We start from the raw sequence: 23,974 nt of genomic DNA on the forward strand, positions 1-23,974 counted from the left end.
ACGTTACAAATCAAACTTAAAACTAAAGGCTCATACGGTTACAAACCATAACAGAGCCAAAACTACCTGAAGTTCGTGGACACAAAAGTCAATTTGGACAAATCGTGATGTAAAATTGTGAAAAATAATAGAATCGTTCTGGTACACAGTTCGAACGAAACGTGTAAATTTCTGAGACATATAATGCACATGATTGGAGCGTGGAGTATCATGGATATTTTCATGATATGTCATGTAAACTTCAATTATATGTCATGTAATCCAGCAGAATCCTCTGTGATTACATGACATATAACACAGTTTTACATGATTGAAGATTTAAATTTACATGACGTCATGTTTACATCGCATAAATGATGTTTACATGACGTGTAATCTTCATTATTTTTTACTGTATAGGCTTCGATCCTATGACTCTCAATACGCTAGACTGGGCGCGTTAACCAACTACGCCACAGAACGGGTAACGATTTGGCAGCGCATTCGGCCAACCTGAAACCAAAGTCCGTCTCGACCCCATATTTTCCTTCACAACCCAACACCTCCTTCGGCTCTCTGAGATGCCGAAATGGAGTTTCTAAACGACCTTCATAAGGAAACCCTTGACGAATTTATTAAGATATTCCTGAAAGAGCTCTCAATAGTTTTCCTCGAATAACCCCTGGATGGACGTTTGGACGAATTCCTATAGGAATATCCGTGAATTAATTGAAAACAATGGAGATAACGACTCAGGAATTCATGTAGGGTTTCTTGGAAAAATCCCTAAATGAATATCTTATTATCAATTTAGATCGTGCTGGTGATGAAATTCAAGTGTTTCATGCTTCTACTTTCAATGAGTAAAATATTACATAGCTTTATCGTGAAAACGGTATGAATATTGCATTTATGTATTATTTCAAAATTCAATGCTTGGTTGGACACTCCGAGTGTTGGCGTAATATTTTTTTTTTTCATATTTAACATAATACATGTAGAATAGCCTTCAAATTTGTTGGAACGGATCAAATTTGTTACACGTAAAAGTTGATGAGTGGTCGAAAGTCCATGGCGGAATCCGAACTGTTCATTGGCAAAAAATGAATTTTCGTTGATGTGGGCCATCATTCTGTTCAAAATGACCTTTTCAAAAAGTTTACTGGTGGAGGAAAGCAAACTGATTGGACGATAGCTAGAAGCTTCTGCAAGATTTTTGTCTGATTTTAAATTGGAACAACCTTAGCGTTTTTCCATTTGTCAGGACAGGAAAATTTGCTAATCGAAAACATTTGTTAAATATATCAACTAAGAATGATAAGCTACTTTCTGGAAGTTTCTTCATGAGGATGTAGAAAATTTCATCATCGCCATGAGCTTTCATATTTTTGAACTTTTTAATAATAGTTCTCACTTCTTCCAAATCAGTTACCCAGGAATTTTCTTGATTGAGAAGGCTTCCGAAATCCTGAGTAACTTGATTTTTAATTGGACTAGTAAGTCCTAAATTAAAATTGTGCGCTTTCAAACTGCATAGCAAGTTTTTGAGCTTTTTCACAATTAGTTAGTAATAATTTGTTTCCCCTTTTAATGCCGGTATTGGTTTCTGAGGTTTTTTCAAAATTTTAGATACTTTCCAACAGGGCTTAGAGCCAGGGTCCAATTGAGAAATCAAACACTTTCTTAGTCTTGTGGTATGGACTAGCATGGAGCAGATGGGTGGTTTCATTGACACAAACATGGTTTTGAAAAAATCTACTTATAGGATTTTGTTTAGCTATTTTTTTCATTCGATACGAATATGTTATTCTGCCGAGCAGAAAAATCACCTAAAAATATCGTTAGAATGCTTGGAAAGGGTAAAAATTTAATATATTCAACTCAAAACCGACCAAAAGGTCACTCACGATATTCAAAACTGAAAGGCAATAGATGCTTCTTTTTCAGTAGTAGTATTAACAATGAAATTATGCAGCAAAGAAAGCACCAGGGCTGATGATGTAAACTCAAAAAGTTTCCAGTTTCCTAATAGCATGAAAAAGAAAAAAGTTTCCACTTTCTTTTATGATAAACGTAGCCGCATTTTTTTCAATTATACTGAAACGCAAAAAACTGACATCACTGCTTTATAACGTAATTTGAAAGCATAATAATAATTAATGTGCTTACCTAGTTTAGAACAATGAAGAGACAATTTTGAAAACAACAAAAAAAAAACAACAAATAAAACTTGAACAAAGCCAAACAGAATTTTTAATCAAACAAAACAAACTAAAACATTTTTTTTTGTAAAATCGAACGCCTTATTTATAAATGAATTGAATGATAAATGAGGGCACATTAATATGAAATATTGGATATCGTATGCTTTAATGCTTGAAAATGATGCCTGATGGTGCTTGTATGAACCACTGCACATTGGGGAAATCCGAACCCAAAGGTGGAAAAAATTGATAACTTTCACAATAGAAAGATAAAAAAATAAGTTTTATAGCTCATTCGAAAGGAAATTTTCTCAGGAATCGATTGGTGATGGTTTCATGAATGTGGAGTCACTCTGGGATAAGCTATGTTGCCCGTTTTGCCCCGATTCCGTGAAAATTTTCGATTTTCATGTTGTTTTGAGTAAAACTGTTTTATTATGGAGATTATTTCCCATGAAATCCATCATTTCTAGTCCATTCAACAATGTTTCACAGAGAACTTTATAAAAATATGGAAATTTAGGGGATTATGGGGCCGAATGTACAATGAAATATTTTTAAAGAGGGATTTTTGTTTTAATTTTTTTCAAAGTGTTTTTATATTGAAATAAATTTTAAAATAGTCAAATAATCATGAATATAGCTTGCAAAAATAAGTTGTATTAAAATTTTTAGAATATGTATGATCATTATTTATGCTCTATGCAAAATATTGTGAATAATTTACCTTCTTATATCACAAATTCCAAACATTTCCAAACGATGTGCGATAGTTGGAGTAAACGATATTGATCTAAATGATCGATTGCCGTTAGCCTCATTGATAGGAGATGGTGGGAGCATATTGTTTTTTGGCTATGTTTGCCTCAATTCCCCTAAAAACGATTTCTTTCATAATTAATTGAACAGATATCTCTGAATTAAATTTATTATGTACTAAATTGTTTATTCAGTAGTTGATACAATATTTAAATCCTAAAACATAGGAGATTATGGGGATCTTTTACACATAAATAAAAAAAAAAAACAAATAAAAACACTCAAAAATGGATCCATTAAGTAACCATCTGCAGTTTTTTTCTGATTGAAACAAATCACTCAGAATTAAATTAGTTACACAATCATACTTGAAGAAATTTCATGAGAATAAAATTGCATTTTGAGAATAAAATTGCGTGGAAGTGCTCGGCTGGGATTTGAATATGCTAGACGAGCGCTTTACCAACTAAGCTACCGAGCCCGTAAAGCGCTCGTCTAGCATACAAGAATCCTGGGTTCAAATCCCAGCCGAGCTCGTGTATTTTTTTCATATTTTCACCCATAATTTGTCCATCTTTACCACGCGTAATGAGTTAATTAATTTAAATTTCTTGCTTGAAATTCAGTCAAACAGATGTAACCATAATTACTGTTTACAATATTAACAAAGTATGGTTCATCATGAGGAACATTGATGTCAACCAACAAGTAATCTGTTAATGTAGAGGCAACATAACAAACATAGTAACTATAAATTATATAATGAAATGAATGATCGATTTATCACTGCATTATCACTTTTATGATAACTTTTTCTGTAGTGTATGATGGCAATTAGAATATTGAATACCAAATAGCCATAAAGAGACAAAATTATTTCCCGAATAATTTCTTGTAAAATGCAATTTGACTCTCACGAAATTGCTACAGTAATGATTGAGTAAATAACCTGATCCTGAGTAATTTGTTGCAATCAGAAAAAAACGGCTGATGATTTCTTGATAGATTCATTTTTGATTTTTTTTTTATTTGGTTATTTTTTTGTTTATGTGTGGATCTTTGTTTGATGATTTAAATATTGTATCAGATACAGAATAAACAATTAAGTACACAATAAATTTGATTTGGGAGAAAAAATTGAATTAATTACGAAAGAAATCGTGTTTAGGGGAATTGGGGCAAAAATAGCCGAAAAACTATATGCTCCCACTATCTCCTATCAATGAGGCTAACGGCAATCGATCATTTAGATCAATATCGTTTACCCAAACTATCGCACATCGTTTGGAAATGTTTGGAATTTGTGATATAAGAAGGTAAATTATTCACAATATGTTGCATAGAGCATACATTATTATCATACATATTCTACAAATTTTACTACAACATATTTCTGCAAGCTATATTCATGATTATTTGACTATTTTAGAATTTATTTCAATAAAAAACACGTTGAAAAAATTTAAAACAAAAATTCCTCTTCAAAAATATTTCATTGAACATTTGGCCCCATAATCCCCTAAATTTCCATATTTTTATAACGTTCTCTGTGAAACATTGTTGAATGGACTAGAAATGATGGATTTCATGAGAAATAATCTCCACAATAAAATAGTTTTACTCAAAACAACATGAAAATCGAAAATTTTCAAGGAATTGGGGCAAAACGGGCACCATAGCATATCCCAGAGTGGCCCCACATTCATGAAACCATCACCAATCGATTCCTGAGAAAATTTCCTTTCGATTGAGCTATAAAACTTATTTTTTATCTTTCTATTGTGAAATTTATCAATTTTTTCCACCTTTGTGTTCGGAATTCCCCAATGTGCACTGGCGGTACTAGAGTGCACATTGCTGTGATATTCAGTGTATGAAATTCGAATCCAACCATGTGACTATGGATTCAACTTCAGAATATATATTTATTACCAAAGCTATCAACACCAATCTTTAGTGCACGAAATGCTCTCATTGGTTGAACACAATCTTAAATCCATAGTCGTAAAATCAGAACGTCATAATCGGTTAAATGACTGAAAACATTGATGGACTTCATCTTATTTATAACGTCTATTTGTGAGAAAAGATTATTCGACTGCAGCGAGATTGTGGACACCATATTCTTCTCTCTGGAGTTACATCCCTACTGGGACAGAGCCTGCTTCTCAGCTTAGCGTTCTTATGAGCACTTCCACTAACTGAGAGCTTTCTTTGCCAAATGACCATTTTTACATTTGAACATCATGAAATTGACTGTACTGAGCGAAGTTCACATTACTCATTTCCGCAGTTTCTAAATTCAACAGCAACCAATACAAGCTTCTATCAGAAAATTCAAACCGCCTCCTAATGACACTTTCGGTCGTAGACAGGACGAGATACCTACACCACATTCACACCATCTTCCATCTTTCTGCTTCAGGAAGTCCACTGTCCTAGTTCTAGTGACCAACAGCAGTCACCACTGCTTGACAATTTTCTGACCGGCCGCCACGAGACACGCACTACGCTTATTAATAGGCCCAAAACAACCGAAATATGAACGCAATCGAGCCACAGCTAGACTTTGAGAGACGATCTACTGCTGAAAGTACGCACGCGACGCCCCAAGAAAGTTCTACTCCGGCAACGATCGAATGAAAACTGTCCGCCCATCGGTTGCAGTTGCAGCTGCTGCTGCATCCCGGTCGATGTGTTCAAAATTCAAAACCACCCACATCAAAATCGGTGTACCTACATATAAAATTTTCCGGACATTGGGGGCGACGCATCAGCCAAACCAAGACCGGGTGCCAAAACCCGAACGCAACGGCTTTGTTTTGATTTCGATCACGATCTGGCGAACACCGGCGAATATCAAAGAGGTACAGTGTTTTGATTCATCGATTTCACGATCAAAATAGAATAACTTCAAAACAATTTCTTCTAGATAGTTTATGTCTTCGAAGAAGTTTCCTAATATAAAAGAAACTTGATAACCAATCCATGTATACGTAACGTAAATGTGTTGAAAATAAGTATCAGAGAAGGAGTAATTCAAAAAATGTTTCTGTACAAGAAAAGTTTCACCAGATTTGTAAATTTTTGTTATGACATATTATTTGAGACTTCATAATTTGCCAACACTGCTTTGCTCTTGTTATAAAAACAATATAAATAAATTTTAACATGAAACTGTCAAGGCTTTGTTAAACACTACAATAAGAATTGGAAGTCATGAAAAGAATGAAGTTGTATTATTTTACTTACAATTCTACATAAGTGGCCATATCATTTTGAACAGCCTTTTTTGACACATGTCAATTACACATGATCTGTCAAGACACATTATCTGTAACTTTCTTCTTCTTCTTCTTCTTTCTGGCATGACGTCCCCACTGGGACAGAGCCTGCTTCTCAGCTTAGTGTTCTAATGAGCACTTCCACAGTTATTAACTGAGAGCTTACTATGCCAATGACCATTTTTGCATGTGTATATCGTGTGGCAGGTACGAAGATACTCTATGCCCTGGGAAGTCGAGAAAATTTCCAACCCGAAAAGATCCTCGACCGGTGGGATTCGAACCCACGACCCTCAGCTTGGTCTTGCTGAATAGCTGCGCGTTTACCGCTACGGCTATCTGGGCCCCTCGTAACTTTACTTTCTGCTATTTTTATCTCACTTTCAAGTGGATAGAACTTATCAAAATCATTATACCAAAAAACTTCTTGGAAGAAACGAAGCATATATCTAAAATCAATTCACGATCAAAAATAATAATTAAAAAAAAACTAGGTGTTTTTTTTAATTATTCTTTTTGATCGTGAAAACGATGAATTGAAACACTGTGAGAGTGAGGATCGTGCGCTTGCGTTCCACAGTTCAAACGACCTCATCATCGAAGAGCGGTTTGTTTTTCCAGCGTCTGCCTGCCTTTTTCGGCTTTTCTTTTCCGTACAGCAGACGAAACGGGATTTCGTTTTCCCTTCGGTGGTAAGAAATGGCGCTTCTGAATCGCGATCGCTTGCCGCTGACTCTCTTCTGTTCAAAGAAGGAAATGAGTGCAGCAGCAATAGAGCAAACCACTGCCACTGCCATAAGAGTCTTACGTAGGTAAGGTATACTGAACAACACGTTACAAGAAATGGGTGGATAAATTTAGCAACCGAGTAATCCGAAAATAGATTCCGTCGGATTATTGGGGTTTACTTCAGTCAGTCGTCGAATGGACGGCGGCGCACTTGTGGAGGGGTGTCTCCGCACATGTCCACGCGCGCTCACTCCGGAATGAATGTGTGATGAGTGACGACCGGCGAAGCGGTACTAGATTTTGTTGATGGGTTCGATTTCTATGTTGGCAAGAATAGCAAATATGTAGTAGGAACCTTCATAATATTTTTCTTTTTGTCAGTAAATATAGGTCTCGGAAAAAATGGGTGGTCCTAGACGCTACTTTTCAATTCTGCAAGCTAAAGTACTTTAAGAGTTTCTGGGAAAAGCTCTAGAGGCTTCTAGGAGAAGCTTATAGAAGATTTTGATCAAAGATCTCGAAAGGTTTTTAACAGAAGCTCTTTAGAAAATCTCTTTGAAGTTTCAAGCATGTGAAAGAAGCTTTCTGTAGCATCTAAAAAAAAAGTTATTTAAAGCTCATTATTATATATTATATTATATTACATATATTACATATATTACAAACTCATTTTGATTGGAAGAATGAGGCTCTTTTTAGATCCTGAGAAAGGATCTTCAAAGCCATTTAAATAAAGCTACGAGAAAATTCTAAGAAAAGCTTCCAAAAGCCTTTGAGAGAAGCACTTTGAGGCTGTTTAGAAAGGCTTTTCCATATATTTTTAAAGCTTCTGAAAAAAGCTTTTGTAAAGTTTTGAGTTGAGTTCTACGAAGCTCCTGCGAAAAACCTTTAAATAAAAGCGTTTGAGAAAGCTTCATGAAACTACTAAGATTTTATGTTATTTCTGATAGAGGCAATTTGAGTCCCTTTAGAGAAACTCTTAGATGCTCATAGGAAAGCTCTTTGAAACTTTTAAGACGAGCTTCTGAAAGCTTGTTGGATTTTCTTAAACAAGCTCTTCGAAGCTACTGATGGATGCTCCCTGAAGATTTATTGAGCAGCTTCCCTGAATTTTCTGAGAGAAGCTCATTGATGTTTCTAAAAAAGCTCCTTGGTACTTCCGTGAGAAGCTCTTTGAAGCTTCTTGTAGTTTTTGAGAAAAGCTTCTGATACAAGCTCTTTGAAGCTTCTGAGAGGCTCTTTAGAGCTCCTGAAAGAATTTCTTCAGAGCTTCTGAGAAAGCTGTATGAGCCTACTGAGACAGGCATTTTCTAGACCCTTAGATAAACTCATTATAGCTTCTCAGTGAAACTCTTTGACATTTCTAAGAAAAGCTTTCAAAATTACTATTTTACAAAATTACATTTCTAACTAAAGCTTTTAGATGCTTCTGAGATGAGCTCTTCGTAGCTTCTGAGACAAGCTCTTCGTAGCCTCTGAGAGAAGCCCTTTAAAAATTCAAAGAAAATCTCTTTGAAACTGCTTCTCAGTAAAAGCTGTTTTGAAGCTTCTGAGATAAGCTTTTGAAAACTTCTCAGAAAAGCATTCACAGGCTTCTGTGAGTAATTGTTAGATGATTCTGAAGAAAGTACTTTGTTGTGTCTGAGAAACACATCTTGAAGCCTTTGAAAGAAACTCTTTGTAGCTTATTGTTGGAAATCTTTTGTAAAAAAAATTGAAACCTCTAAGAAGCTTCTGAGAAAGCTTAGTGCAACTACATTTTATTAGGCTTATGAGGGCACTCTTTGAAGCACTCGGTATAAGTTTTGTAAAACCCCTGAGAAGAGCTCTAAAATCATAGCAGCTTCTGAGAGAAGCTCGCCGAACCTTCTAAAAAAGCTATTTAAACCCTTTGAAAGAAGTTCCTTGAACATTTATATAGATGTTTCTTGTAGCTTCTGAGAGAAGCTCTATGAAGACAACTAAACTTTTGAGATTACTTGATCAAGCCACTAAGTGACTCTCCATGAAGCTTCAAAAAGCATGGACTTCAAAAAGCCTTTCTCATATCTTGAAACAAGCTCATGGAGATCCCTGAAAAAAGTTTTTCGATACAGCTAAGGCAAACTATTGGAATCCTATTTAAGCTTCCGAAAGAAACATTAAAAGCTTCAAAGAGAAGAAAGCTTTTTGAAACTAAGAAGTTCTTTAAATATTCTGAGGAAAGCTCTTTGTAGCTTGAAGCTTTGAGAGAAGCTTTTTGATATCCTTGAAAGAAGCTTTTTAAAGCTCCTGAGAGGAAGTCTACAAAATGTATTAGAAAAGCTTTTGAAATCCCTTTCAAGCTACCGAGCAAGGCTATTATAAAGCTTCTTAGAAAAGCTTTATTAAGCTTCTTAGACAAGCTTTTTAAAGCATCTGAAAGCAGATGGTGGAAACTACTTAGAGATGCTTTTTGATGCTTCTCACAGATGCGCATAGAAGCATATGAGAAAAGCTATTTGAAGACCCTGAAAGAAGCTCATTACTTTGAAACCTCTAAGAGAAGCTCTCAAAACCACTTTAGAATGTCTATAGATTGCTTTTTGGTGCTTCTGATACAAGTTTTTTGTAACTTCTGAGAGAAGTCCTCAAAAAGCTCATTGAAACTAATGAGAGAAGTTCTTTTAGGCCTCTGAAAGGAGATATTTGAAGATTCAGAGTAAAGCTTTCAGAAGCTCTTCAGAGAAGCTCTTAGAAGCTTCTGTGAGAAGTTATTAGAAGTTTCATTGAAGTTTCTGAGAGAAAATTTTTGAAGCTTTTGAAAGAAGCTCTTCGTTACATATGCTCTTTTATCTGTGAAAAGATTAAATAGCTCTTAGAAGCTTCTGAGAAAGCTTTGTGCAACTACAATTTTACTAAGATTATGAAGGGCATTCTTTGAAACCCTTGTTGTAAGCTTCTCGAAGCCCCTGAGAAAAGCTCAAGTGAAGCTTACAAGAAATACTTGATGAAGCTTCTGAGAAAAGCTCTTTGCAGCTCAAAGCTTTAAGAGAAGCTTTTTGATACTCTTGAGAGGAGCTTTCGAAAGCCCCTGAGCGAAGCTCTTCAAAACTTGTAATAGAAGCTTTTGAAATCCCTTTCAAGCTTCCGAGCGAAACTTTTGAAAGCTTTTTAGAATGCTCTTCAAAGCTTCTGAGAGCAGATCGTGGAAACTTGAAGAAGCTTTTTGATACTTCCCAGAAAAGCTTTTAGATGCTTCTCATAGAAGCTTTTTGATGCTTCTCAGAGAAGCTTTTTGATGTTTCTCAGAGAAGCTTATATAAGCTTATGAGAAAAGCTCTCTGGATTTTTTTTAGAAAAGCTCTTTGTTTTCGATGACACATTTCCAAGCTGCTGTGCTAATATTTTCAAAGCTGATTTGGTAATATTTTCAAAGCTTCTTAGATAAACCTTCTAAGCTTCAGTGAACAGCTGTTTAAGATTTTTCCAGCTTCTGGAAGAAGCATCTGAGAAAAGCTCTTTGAAGCTTCTGAAAGAAGTTCTTTGAAGCTTCTGAGAAATCTTTATGAGCGTACTCAAAGATACTTCTGAGAGAGGCTCTTTTTCTCCTGAGGGAAAAACATAATAGCCTCTGAGAGAAGTTCTTGGGAACGTCGAAGAAATGCTTTCAAAACCATATTGAAAATTCTAAGGAAAGCTTTTTGATGCTTCAAAATTATGTGAAGCTTTTAAGAAATGTTCTTCGAAACTTCTGAGAGCAGATTGTGGAAACATCTTAAAAAAGTTTTTAGATGCTTCTCAGAGAAGCTTATGAGAAAAGTTCTCTGATTATTTTTAGATAAGCTCTTTGATACTTTTGAACTTTTAGAAAGCTTATGGGAAAAGTTTTGCTGATATGAGCTTCTGATAGAAGTTTCAAAGATGTTTTCAGAAGATTTCATGGGAAACTTTAAAAGCTTTCGAGGAAAACTTTTCGAGCTGCTGTGAAAATATTTTCAAAGCTGCTGTGAACAGCTGTTTAAAATGTTTACAGCTTCTGGGAGAAGCTCTTTGAAGTTTCTGGTACAAGCTCTTCAAAGCTTCTGAGAAAGCTTTACGAGCGTACTCAAAGAGATTTCTAAGAGAGGCTCTTCAAAGACGCTGAGATAAGAACATGATAGCCTCTGAAAAAAGTTCTTTGGAACGTCGAAGAAAAGCTTTCAAAACTCAAAACAACGCTTCTAAGAAAAGCTTTTTGATGCTTCTAACAAAGCTCTTAGAGCCTTTTGTGTAACTACAATACATTAAGCTAATAAGGTGTATGCTTTGAAGCCTTTGGTATAAGCTCTTTAAAGCCTCTGAGAAGAGCTTTGAAAATCATATGAAGCTTCCGAGAGAAAACTTTTTAAAAGTTTCTGAGGGAAGCTTTTTGAAGCTTCTGGGAGACGCTCGGCAAATCTTTTGAACCTCTTTGAACCTATTGAAAGAAGTTCCTTGCAGAATCAAATAGATGCTTCTTGAAGCTTTTTAGAAGCTACTTGTAGCTCCTGAGAGAAGCTATTTGAAGCTTCTGAGAAAAGCCGAAACTTTTGAGATTGCTTAACGAAGCAACTAAGAGACTCTCCATGAAGCTTATGAGAAACACTTTTTGATGCCCCTGAGACAAGCTCATTGAGATTTCTGAAAATGTTTTTCGGAACTTTTTAGCCAAGCTATAGGAAGCCCCTTTATGCTTCCAAAAGAAACTTTTAAAAGCTTATGAGAAATGCTTTTTGAAGCATCTGGGAAAAACTCTTTGTATCTTGAAGCTTTTAGAGAAGCACATTGATACCCTCGAAATAAACTTTTAAACAGCCCCTGAAAGCAGAACTTCAAGCTACCGAGCCATAGAAAAGCTCTTCGAAACTTCTGAAAGAAAATCGTGGAAACTTCTTAGAGAAGCCTTTGAAGCTCGTTGAAGTTTATGAAAGAAGCTCTTTGAAGCTTCTCAGTAAAGCTTTTTGATACCCTTGAGAGAAGCTTTTGAAAGCCCCTGAAAAAAGCAATTTAAAACTTATAATAAAAGCATTTAAAATCCCTTCCAAGCTACCAAGCAAACTTTGCATAGGAGGAGCTCGACGAAACTTATGAGAAAAGCTTTCTGTAGATTTTCAGAGAAGGTCATTGATGCGTTTGAGAAAAGCTTTTTGAAAGCTTCTGAAAAAAAAAATGCTTACAAGAGCTTCTATGTGAAGTTTTCAAAGGTTCTTAGGGATGGAGAAAGCTTTTCAAAGCTGCTGTGATAATATTTTCAAAGCTTCTTATATAAGTCCTATGAGCTTCTGTAAGCAGCTATTAAAAGTTTTTGTTGATAAGATTTTTGCATCTTCTGGGAGAAGCTTATAAGAGAAGCTCTTTGAAGCTTCTAAGAGAAGCTCTTTGAAGTTTCTGAGAGAAGCTCTTCGATGCTTCTGTGGGAAGCTCTTCGATGCTTCTGTGGGAAGCTCTTCGATGCTTCTGAGAGAAGCTCTACGATGCTTCTGAGAGTAGATCTTTAAAGCTTCTAAGAGAAGCCCTTTGAAGATTCTGAGAGAAGCTTTGTGAAGATTCCGAGAGAAGCTTTTTCAGATTTATGAAAACAAAGCTCTTTGATGCTTCTGATGATACTATTTAATACTTATGAGACTTTCTGAGAGAAGAGTTCTAAAACTACTGAGGGAATATGCTTGAAGATTCTGAGCGAAACTCTAAGCTCCAGAAAGCAGCTTTTGAAGAAAGTTCTTTGTAACTTGAAGCTTTGAAAGAAGCTTTTTAAAACTTCTTAACTTATAATAAAAGATTCTGATATCCCTTTCAAGCTACCAAGGAAAACTATTTAAAGCTTTTTTAGAATACCTTTTTGAAGCTTCTGGGACCAGATCATGAAAACTTATTGAAAAAGTTTTTTTATGCTTCTAAGAGAAGCTCAAAGAAGCTTATAACGAAAGTTATTTAAAGTTTCACAGAGACGTTCTTTGATACTTTTAACAAAAGCTTTTTAAAAGCATCTGGAAAAACTTCTGTTTACAGGAGCTTTTGATTTTTTTCTATTTCAAAAGGTTTGTAGAGATATTTTGCGAAGATTCTTTAGACGTTTCTGAGAAAAGCTATTCAAAGCTGCTGTGATATTTGCAAAGCTTCTTAGGTAAGCCTTCCAACCATTTGTGAGAAACTGTTAAATGTTTTTGTAGAAAGATTTTTGCAGCTTCTGAGAGAAGCTAATAAGATAAGCTATTTGAAGCTTCTAAGAGAAGCTTTTTCAGACTTCTAAAAGAAGGTTTTAGAGTACCTTCAGAGGAATAACTTCCCAGCCTGTGAAAGAAACTCTTTGAATTTCTGAAAAAAAGTTCTTCAAAGTTCTAATAAAAAAAAAACTCATTGGAGTTTATGAAAGAAGCCCTTATAAGCTTCTGGGAAACGCTCGTATGAGCTTCAGAGAAGGCCTCTAAGACGCTTCGGAAGAAAGCTCTTTGATACGTCACTGATGATACTATTTAATACTTCTGTGAGAAGCTTTTAAGAGTTCCTGAGAGAATAGTTTTGAAACTTTAGGGCTTCTGATGATACCATTCAATACTTCTGAGACAAGCTTTTTAGTATTCCTGAGAGAATGGTTTTAAAACTTGTGAGGAAAGATTCTGAGCAAAACTCTAAGCTTCAAAAGCAGCTTCTGAAGGAAGCTTTGAGATATTTTGATGTAAGCTTTAAAAAGAAGTTTGTTGAAAGCTTTCTGAAACTTCGAAGATTATTTCAGGAAAAAGTAAAAATAATTTTAAGGAAACAGAATACTAGGAGCCTAAAAACCATAAACAGACAAACAGACGTAACACGTCTGTTTGTCTGTTTATGGTTGAACGTTAAGTTTATGGGATTTATGAATGGATCATTTTGAAGCTGGATTATGCTTTTGTACAATTAAGGAATAATGTTTTGAAAGTTTCAGTATAGCTCTTTGTAGAAGATTTTGGAGCATTTGAAACAGCTTATGAGAGAAACTTATTGAAACTGCTGATAGCAGCTTGTTTATGAAGCTGAGTGATGCTTTTTGAGGTTTTTAAGAGTAGCTTGTGAAAGCCTTTAGAAGTTTCCGATAATTGTTTTAGAAGGTTTTGAAAGAGCTTAACGATGCTTCTAACAATAAGAGAAACTTCTTGAAGCTCATGGGAATAGCTATTTGGAGCTGCTGACACGCTTTTTAAAGCTAGAGAGGGGAGCTCTTTGAAGCTTCTGAGAGAAGCTGTAGTCTGAGAAACGTATTGATACTGCAGAATCAAATACTTTGAAGCTTTGAAGCTTCTGATAGAGGCTTTTTGAAGCTATTTAAAAAGCTTTTACAATTTTTAAGAGAAGCTTTCTGAAACTTCTAACAGAAGGTTTTTGAAACATTCCGAAGCTAGAGTAATTGTTTTTGAGCTTAACGAATCTTTCGTCAGCTTGTAAGGGATCTTGGAATAGTATTAGGTAATTAAGTGTTGTTAGCTTTCGCTTCTTCCGGTTGATTTAATTTCGATGCTTCTAAGGTCATCTTTTCTGTGAGATGAGTGTAATAACAAAACACTTCTTAGAAATTCGGCTGACCAACAGTGCTGTAAAACGGTGAACAGAGTCTGTTCATGTACAACAGAAAAATGCTACCGCATCGGTGGTTCATTTTGTGCGATTGAGTTCTTGCTTTCTTTTCTCACGATCGCCCGAACACATATACTGTAGAGGGCATCGCATCATTTTATTTTGACATGCAATCACGCGTCCGATTCCCTGTGATATTTCTACAATAACACCACATATCAGTCAATTTTCTCAATACTGTCGTACATGAGTTTGTAATCTATCTATTATAATCGTAATCCATCCAATTATTCACAAAAATAGCTATGAACGGAAAAAAGAACGGCTGTGAGCAGACTCTGCTCATCCAGCAATCACGCTCTTTTTTATATTTGTTTTGTTCTGGTTCTCCGATGCAAGAATCTGTGACCAAATCGGTCGATGTTGGTTCGTGATCGTGTGAGCCTGGATCCTGCTTCATATTGGTTCATTTTGCGTAAACGACATGATTGTTTCCACCACTGCTGACCAACCTATCCCACCCAATAAATGTTTCAACGGAATAATTGTGCAAACATAAACGATTGCAATTTACATTTACATCGAACACCCACTCGTAAAACGCAAAACACGAAAGAAAACACGAAAAACCTTGAAATCTTCGGCAAACGGCAAACACACTTTGTACCGGCCGAGAGCAACTCTGGAGGGCACGATCCAAGGCCACCAGCTGCTTTGAACCGAAAGCGCAATAAAACCTACTTATATTCCCCATATTGCACTCAGCCGGTAATAGTAAGGCGCAGCAAATACTCGGAGAAATGATTGTTTGTACAAGGAAACTTGTTTAGAGTAAATGATCGTGATGGCAAATGCGGATGAGACTCTCGCGTTAAAATATCAGAAAAATGCTAGGTACTCACCCGCTAATTTCAGACGACGTGACCGGTTGCGTTTTGAAGCGGAACGTCTCCCGCCTTGAGCTGGCCGTACTTCGCTTGGGTACCGCACCGGAACCGGAACCTGCTGAAGGGCTTGCTCCGCTACTGGTGCTGCTGGCACCGGCACTTCCATTTCCCGTCGGTGACGAAAGGAACTTTTCCATGTGCTTGATTCGCTCCGCAACGGAGATAATCGGTTTTTCGATGTTCTGGATTTGGGGAACGATTGGACCAGTCTGCACCGGATCTGGATGTTCCAACGAGCGGCTTCGAATCATGGCTCCGTTGGGGTCCGGATCACGATCACCGAACGAGCGCCGCTTAGCGGGGGAGTCCGTTTTCAGGATGGACCGTTTCAGTTCCTCCGAATCGGAGTGCTCTTCGCGGCTGCTCTTGCGGGAGGACTTCAGGATGGGCCGGATTTCCTCCGATTCCGATGAGTATTTCTTCTTGAGAATGGGTTTCGGCGTGGGCAGTGGTTGACTGTCGGACTTGAGGATGGGACGGATTTCGTGATCGTGTTCATGATCGAGGAGCATGTCCTGGCAGATTTCGGCGGCGGCGAGGATCACGGCTTGCGAGATCGACACGTGCTTCGGCTGTTCGTTGGGAGTGGAGGTAGAGGAGCTGTCGGTTTTCTTCTTGAGGATTCCGTGAGAGACGACGCTGTTGACGGCGGTTGAGCTTCCGCTGCCGCCACCGCCAGCGGTGGATACGTCCTCTTTGGATTCGTAGGATTTCTGCTTCAGTATACCGTGCTGGGTGCCGTCCTCGAAACTGTTTCGACGGGTATGCTTGACCAAAATGCTCCGATCATCCGGTGAGTGACTGCGACTATATCTGCTTTCGTCCAGCGAGCAGCGTTTCTTGAGGATACCTTGTCGGCGGTTCGATCGGATGGGCGTGTCTACGACACTTGGTGAAAATGTTACCGGCGAGGTATTGCTCGAAGCAGAACTGTTGGATTCAACAGTTTTGCGTTTTAGAATCGATACGATATGGTTCGATGCGGGAGATATGGACGAAGACAGATGACTTTCTTCCATGCTCTTGGCGCGAATGATGGGTGATAGGCTCTTCTTGCGCTGCGGGGAACAACTCTTGCGCTGATGAAGGTGTTCAAAGTGCTCCACGGAGCTCATCTTGACTAGCTTCTTCTCGTAAGATGGTCCCATCACAGCGCTGTTACTGCTGGCAGGTCTCGGTGGGTAGTCTTCGTCGTTGTCCCCAATCACAATGATGTCCGTTTCGTCCAGTGATTGTATAAAATGACTCTTGGGACTATTTTCGATCACGACAAACTCATCGTTGAACTTATCGTCGAATAGAATACGATTAGTTGGTCGAGGCGAGGAAGAGCGACTTCTCCTAACTTCTCTCATCAAGAACAACCTATCAGTGGCCAATTCTTCCTCTTCATCATCATCAGTATTCTGAACTCCATTGCTAGCAAGCACAATTGGACACAGTCCAGAAGGTCCTGCTTCCATGAAATCTACATCAATCTCCTCCACGTGAGCACGCACCTCATCTTCCAATTCCACATCCAAAGGCACCATCAATTCCTGACTCTGGTCCAATATCACTTCCACCACTTCTTCCTCTCGTTCCACCGTTTCTTGCTCCTCGCTCATCAATGGCACTTCTTCGAGGACTTCTTCCGACACCTCCCGTTCCAGTTCCTCTTCGACTTCATCTTGGGGCGCCTTCATGGCCAGCGGTGAAGGAACTATTGCCGGTACTCTTACCTAGGGATGAAACGATTCAAGTTAATACGAGTAAATAATGAAAATAGGTTCAATACCGATAGTGAAATTGAATCTACTTGAATCACATGAGTACAATTTCATATACAATTTTTTAATGGTCTGGTGCAATTGTATAACTTAGAGGAACACTAAAGACCTCGAGCGTGGAAAAAGAGACCGAACGGGAACCAAAGTTCTCTTTGGTTTGACTCCAAACAGGAATCAAGAAAACAAAACCAAACAGGAACCAGGAAGAAACAGTTAGATTTCTCATAGAATCATAGGCATTTCTTTTAGAATATTTTTTAGATGTTTTTTATTGAAATCCTCGTGACTGTTACCGTGTACTATTCGTATAGCTGTATGCATTTTTATAATTATCTCTGGGAATTTTACCAGAAGTTAATTCAGGCATTAGCCAACAGATTCAGATATTACTTTGAATATTTCATCAGCTTGATCTTGAGCTTGATTAGCTGACCGTGCTTGCTACTCCAGTATTGCCAGATCAACTTTACACTGAATGATGAAGTTTGAATGCTCAAATTACCTATTAATGACGTCGATCTTGCGAACATGGGCAGTGTAGGAGTCTTTGGAAGATTTCCTATACTAACAACTGGGGGAACCCGTGGAAGAATTAGTCAAAAAATATCAAAAGAAAACCCTGAAAAAGAGTCTTGGCAAACTTTCCTACTTTAAATTACAGGAAGTAGAAGCGTTGGAGTGCTCAAGGCTTTCCTGGAGCAAATTCTAAAGAAATTCCTCTAAGGTTTTTCGAACCTTCTGCCATTGGAAGAATTTCTGAGAAACTTGATGTCGGAATCACCAGAAGAATTTCTGCACGGATATCTGGAGGAGTCTTTGAAAGTGCCATCAGTGCACCCGTACCCGCTCACAAAAGATAAGTTTACACCTAAGACAAGATGTGAAAACTGGCTTCTTGTTAGCTTTCTTCTACTCTTTTATGATCTTTGTGTTGCCATGAATCTGGTGGCCATCGATGCAAATTGAAAAGGAGACTAGAGCCAAGAAGGTGCCTATGTTACCGTACAATAATCATTCTTGGTAACGCTGTTTTGCGGACCAACTAGGGGTTGGCTCGCTTTGGCCCCAAAATGAGAAACGTATTGTCAAGTCTCTGTCTCAGGTTTACACAAAGTAAATTTGAAAACTTTTATAGCCGCTATACGGTTCAAATTGACAAATTGAATCATACTGTCAACATTTTTTGTGTTATTACTCAAATTACCTTACCTTTTTAAACTCGTGAGCGGGTACTGGTACGTTGACGGTATTCAACACTCAAAATAATCCACACGTCATTGTTACGTGAAAACATACATCAAAAATCAAGCGGGCGCCATCTTAGGATTTGAGCTCAACACCGAATGTACGTACACAATGCAGATGTCAAAATGAAATTAGGCACCTACGTGAATTCCACGTAAGTGCGATAGGTAACCTCAGTAAACATTACCGAGTCACTATTTGGTGGTTATGAATGGTGTAAAGATCTTTATCTTAGTCAGTTGAAGTGGAGGTAAAATGAATTTGGAAAGATCTACGTGATTTTTAACGTAGCAATGATGTTTGGATTTTTTTGAGTGTAGAACAAATCATGGTAGAAATGACTAGAATAATTCCGGAAGCTTTTCTTCTAGGGATCTGAGAAGAAATTCCTGAAGAAAATGTAAAGTAGTCTCTGACGGTTTCTTTCGAACAAATAAAAATTGTAGCAGGATTAATTCGCACTAACGAAAGTACGGTGCTGCCATCTGCAAAAAATTTACTCTATGCGTGAAGCATCGAAAATTTTACTCGGCAAGGTATAGGAAGTGAAATTTCAAATGCTTATATAAAATTAATTACAATAGCTATTTAAAATCTTTTCAGTACATGTGATATACTTTTGATCGGCTACACTATCGGCCGTTCTACTACTACCAACCTGCTATGCCTTACGTCGTACATCACTGAGAGTATGAATGTTCGGGCCCAGACGGACGTGATTTACTTGGCTTGGAGTTACTGGTAGCCTTTTGAGATGGTTCCGCTCTTACCTCACCGATCGTCAATTAGTGGTAGCTTTAGGAGAATATCGATCACCCTGCTTTTACGCGTCATCAGGCATACCACAAGGCAGTCATCTGGGTCCGACATTCTCCCATCATATCGCTTATATTGTCGATAAAGCATCAAGAACGCTTGGCTTCGTCTTTAGAACTGCAAAGAACTTTACCGACATCTATTGCCTGAAAGCGTAGGCCCGAACACAATGTGAACGGCAAAACGGAAAGAACGGCAACGTCAAATTTCCAGCCTATGGTGCATCATATGATTGCCCACAATGAGGGCTTTACGGCAACAACGGCAGTGTACTAAAACGCACTTTTTTTCCAAAAATTTGGAAAAACGAAGAACGGCAGAACGGCAAAGCGGGAGCAAAAACATTGTAGCGCTGTCATTGAAGTCGGATGCATCATTTGAATCGAAGAAAAAAGGATACTCTTAATGAAAATTTTGAGAATTTACCGGAGGATGATTTTTTTACGTACCACTTCATTGCGATTGTGAAAAAACATCCAGCTTTATATGCCAAGAGCAGCAAGGCATACAGGAATATTGAATTGAAGGATCAAATTTGGTTGGCAGTAGCCAACGAAGTCAAGCTAACAAGTAAGTAAACAATTTTATTTGTTATTTAAAACAATAATACTTTCTTGTTTTATCATAGTAAATGAAGCAAGGAGCAAGTGGAAGAATTTGCGGGAGCGTTTCGTTAAAGAGCTGCGTAAAATTGAGAAGTCATCTGCTTCCGGTGCTGGCGTTGCAGAAGTTCATTCGCCGACATGGAAATATTATGATGAACTCTCTTTCTTGGCAAAACATTGTCAGCGTAGAAGGTATTGTAAAACCCAAAAATACAAAATACAGAAATAAAAACACATAATGTTTTGAATTACAGCACAACCAGCAACTACAAGCCAGCAAGCAATGACCCATCGAACTCGGAATCAACAGAAGAAGCATTCGCTTCCCAAGTCACTGAAGGTGAAGACGTACTAAGCAGCCAACACCATTCATTGGCTCTCCAAGATTCCGAATACGAAGAATTCGAAATCCTGGAAGATGTTGAGAACATGCCGGAATATTCAAATACCCCATCATCTTCTACGCCAGTTTCTAAACCAGGTACCAAAAGAAAACGTAAACTTAATACTTCCGATTATGCTGATGCATTGAAGAACAAAATGCATGAAGTCATGGACATAGTTGGTGATGTAGCTTCATCAATGCAGAGTCAGCAATCGAATCGACACAAGGATTATTGCAGCTACCTTGGACAACGAATGTCGATGCTTCCAATGAAGATAGCCAGGAATCTTGAAGTGGAGTTTGCAACGCGGGTAAACGAATTGATTGACATTCACAGCGATCAATAACTCATATTTGTCAGGTACAGTGAAAAGTTTCTGAATTCGACACATTTATGGATTTTTTTTTTCTAAAATTGAATGAGTATTGATAATAAACCCTCGAATATTATAAAATAATTTTTTCATAAAAAAAGAGATTTCTTCGGAGATTTATCGGAAAATCTTGTAGGGACATTTGTGGAATATGTAAGAATTCATTGGATACCTGAACATATCATTGAGATTTAAATAAAATTAAATAAATATTAACCTGAAAATCCTTTGAAGAATCTGGGAATCAAAGATTCCTTGGGGAATCTGGAGACTCCTTGGGGAGTCTGGAGATTCCATGAGAAATCTTAAAATGACTTGGTGAATCTGGAGATTCTTACGGGAATCTAGAGATTCCTTGGGGAATCTGGAGATTAGTTTCGGAAGCTGGAAATTCCTTTGGGAATCTGGAGATTGCTTGAGAAACCAGGAGATTGATTGGGGAATATGAAGATTAACAGCGGAGTCTGGAGAATATTTGGGGAATCTGGAAATTCCTTTAGAAATCTGGAGATTCCTTGGGGAATCTGAATATTCTTTGAGGAATCTGGAGATTGCTTGAAAAACCTGAAGATTAACTGGGGAGTCTGGAGATTCCTTGGGGAATCTGGAAATACCTTGGGGAACATGAATATTCCTTTGGGAATCTGTAAATTCCTTGGGGAATCTTAATGTTCCTTGGAGAATCTGGAGAATGCTTGGCAAACCTGAATAATAACTGGGGAGTCTGGAGATTCCTTGGGGAATCTGGAAATTCCTTGGGGAATCTGAATATACCTTTTGGGAATCTGGAAATTCCTTGGGGAATCTGAATATTCCTTAGGGAATCTGAATATTCCTTAGGGAATCTGAATATTCCTTAGGGAATCTGAATATTCCTTAGGGATTCTGGAAATTTCTTGGGGAATCTTAATGTTCCTTGGGGAATCTGGAGATTGCTTGGCAAACCTGAATAATAACTGGGGAATCTGGAAATTCCTTGGGGAATTTGGAAATTCCTTGGGGAATCTGAATATTCCTTGGGGAATCTGGAGATTGCTTGGAAAACCTGAAGATTAACTGGGGAGTCTGAAGATTCTTTGGGGAATCTGGAGATTCCTTGGGGAATCTGGAGATTCCTTGGGGAATCTGGAGATTCCTTGGGGAATCTGGAGATTCCTTGGGGAATCTGGAGATTCCTTGGGGAATCTGGAGATTCCTTGGGGAATCTGGAGATTCCTTGGGGAATCTGGAGATTCCTTGGGGAATCTGGAGATTCCTTGGGGAATCTGGAGATTCCTTGGGGAATCTGGAGATTCCTTGGGGAATCTGGAGATTCCTTGGGGAATCTGGAGATTCCTTGGGGAATCTGGAGATTCCTTGGGGAATCTGGAGATTCCTTGGGGAATCTGGAGATTCCTTGGGGAATCTGGAGATTCCTTGGGGAATCTGGAGATTCCTTGGGGAATCTGGAGATTCCTTGGGGAATCTGGAGATTCCTTGGGGAATCTGGAGATTCCTTGGGGAATCTGGAGATTCCTTGGGGAATCTGGAGATTCCTTGGGGAATCTGGAGATTCCTTGGGGAATCTGGAGATTCCTTGGGGAATCTGGAGATTCCTTGGGGAATCTGGAGATTCCTTGGGGAATCTGGAGATTCCTTGGGGAATCTGGAGATTCCTTGGGGAATCTGGAGATTCCTTGGGGAATCTGGAGATTCCTTGGGGAATCTGGAGATTCCTTGGGGAATCTGGAGATTCCTTGGGGAATCTGGAGATTCCTTGGGGAATCTGGAGATTCCTTGGGGAATCTGGAGATTCCTTGGGGAATCTGGAGATTCCTTGGGGAATCTGAAGATTCCTTGGGGAATCTGAAGATTACTTGGGGAATCTGAAGATTCCTTGGGGAATCTGGAGATTCATTGGGAGATTCCTTACTGCCCCCAGGAATCCCTGGATTCCCCCATGAATCCCAGAATTTTTTGTGAATTACAAGTATATACTGCTGGTGTTACTGTGCATTTGTTTATTTTTTTTCAGAAATTTAATTGGAAATTAGTTTGATATGCTTTGAAGAACAAATTTTTATTTAGAGATATCTATAGAAATTACCCCAGAGACTCTACCATGAATTTCTTCAGCATTTTTTTCCATATGTTCTTCTACAAAGTTTAAAAAAGACGATTTAATTCAGTGATACTTTAATAGATTTTGCTAAGATTTCCGTTTATGGCATTATCAGGAGCTCAAGCAATAATTTCTCTAGAGATGCCTGTATTGATTTCTTATTAATTTCGTCCAAAATTATCGCACAGGATTTTCTTAAGATTTCTATAAGGAATGTTCATCAATAAATTACTTTTGAGTTTTCTCCGAAGTTTTTTTTTCAAAATGTTGTCTAGAAATTCTTTGACAGATTTCCCAAGAAAATTCTCAATTCTTCTTCTTCTTGACATTAACGTCCCCACTGGGACAGAGCCTGCTTCTCAGCTTAGTGTTCTTATGAGCACTTCCACAGTTATTAACTGAGAGCTTTCTATGCCAAAGTTGCCATTTTCGCATTCGTAAATCGTGTGGCAGGTACGATTATACTCCATGCCCAGGGAAGTCAAGGAAATTTCCTTTACGAAAAGATCCTGGACCGACCGGGAATTGAACCCAGACACCTTCAGCATGGCTTTGCTTTGTAGCCGCGGACTCTAACCACTCGGCTAAGGAAGGCCCCGAAAAAATTCTCAATGCATTTTTGTATGATTAAAAAAAATCTGTTAGAAATTATTGAAGAATTTCCTGAAAATCCTATAGTTATCTCTGTACAAACTTCCGTACAAATTCCTGATGAACTCTTACCAGGAATAATCCCTATAGGAATTTTGAAGCATTCCCAGAGACCAACCATGAATCAATTTACAAAGGAATCCATATAATAACGGCTATACGAATAATTGAAAAATATGGCGCAGGAACATCTTAAGTAATTCTTGTAAAAATCTTTGGAAGATCTGGAAGAATTGATGAACAAATCTTTGAAGGAAACCCTGGACTAGCATTTGGAAAAATATTAGAGTAAACCCTGTTAAAATTACTGGAAGTAGTTATGTTGGAATTCCTGCAGCAAGTTCTGGAGAACTTTGTCTGAAAAATCAAAAGATTTGCAAGATAGATTTTTTCTGAAAATGGTTGTGAGAAAGAATGAATACATTTTCGTCAAAATTTTAGAGGCATTACCATAGAAACCATAGAAACTCCATGAGATATTCTTGTAGGGGTTTCTGAAAAAAAGACCTAATGAATATCTTCAAAAACTCTGAAATAAGTCCTTGAAGATTTTCTTTGAAAAACTTCTGTTGGAAACTGGAATTGGAATTTTTAGAGTA

General features: G+C 37.8%; 1 protein-coding gene across 18 annotated transcripts in view; it reads right to left on the reverse strand.

Annotated features, from left to right (window-relative positions):
* Positions 1-23,974, reverse strand: part of LOC5577073 (supervillin) — a 953,578-nt gene that overhangs the window by 303,897 nt on the left and 625,707 nt on the right. For 15 of the 18 annotated variants that reach the window (XM_021840691.1, XM_021840690.1, XM_021840689.1 and 12 more), the window contains one exon: positions 15,385-17,150. In XM_021840691.1, coding sequence (XP_021696383.1) covers positions 15,385-17,150 — 1,766 coding nt within the window. Of the gene's footprint in view, positions 1-5,331; positions 5,587-15,384; positions 17,151-23,974 lie in introns of those variants that run through there. The other 3 variants (XM_021840698.1, XM_021840697.1, XM_021840699.1) reach the window with 3 other exon arrangements.

The sequence above is a fragment of the Aedes aegypti genome, chromosome 2, assembly GCF_002204515.2.
Source record: "Aedes aegypti strain LVP_AGWG chromosome 2, AaegL5.0 Primary Assembly, whole genome shotgun sequence".
Taxonomy (NCBI): Eukaryota; Metazoa; Arthropoda; class Insecta; order Diptera; family Culicidae; genus Aedes; species Aedes aegypti.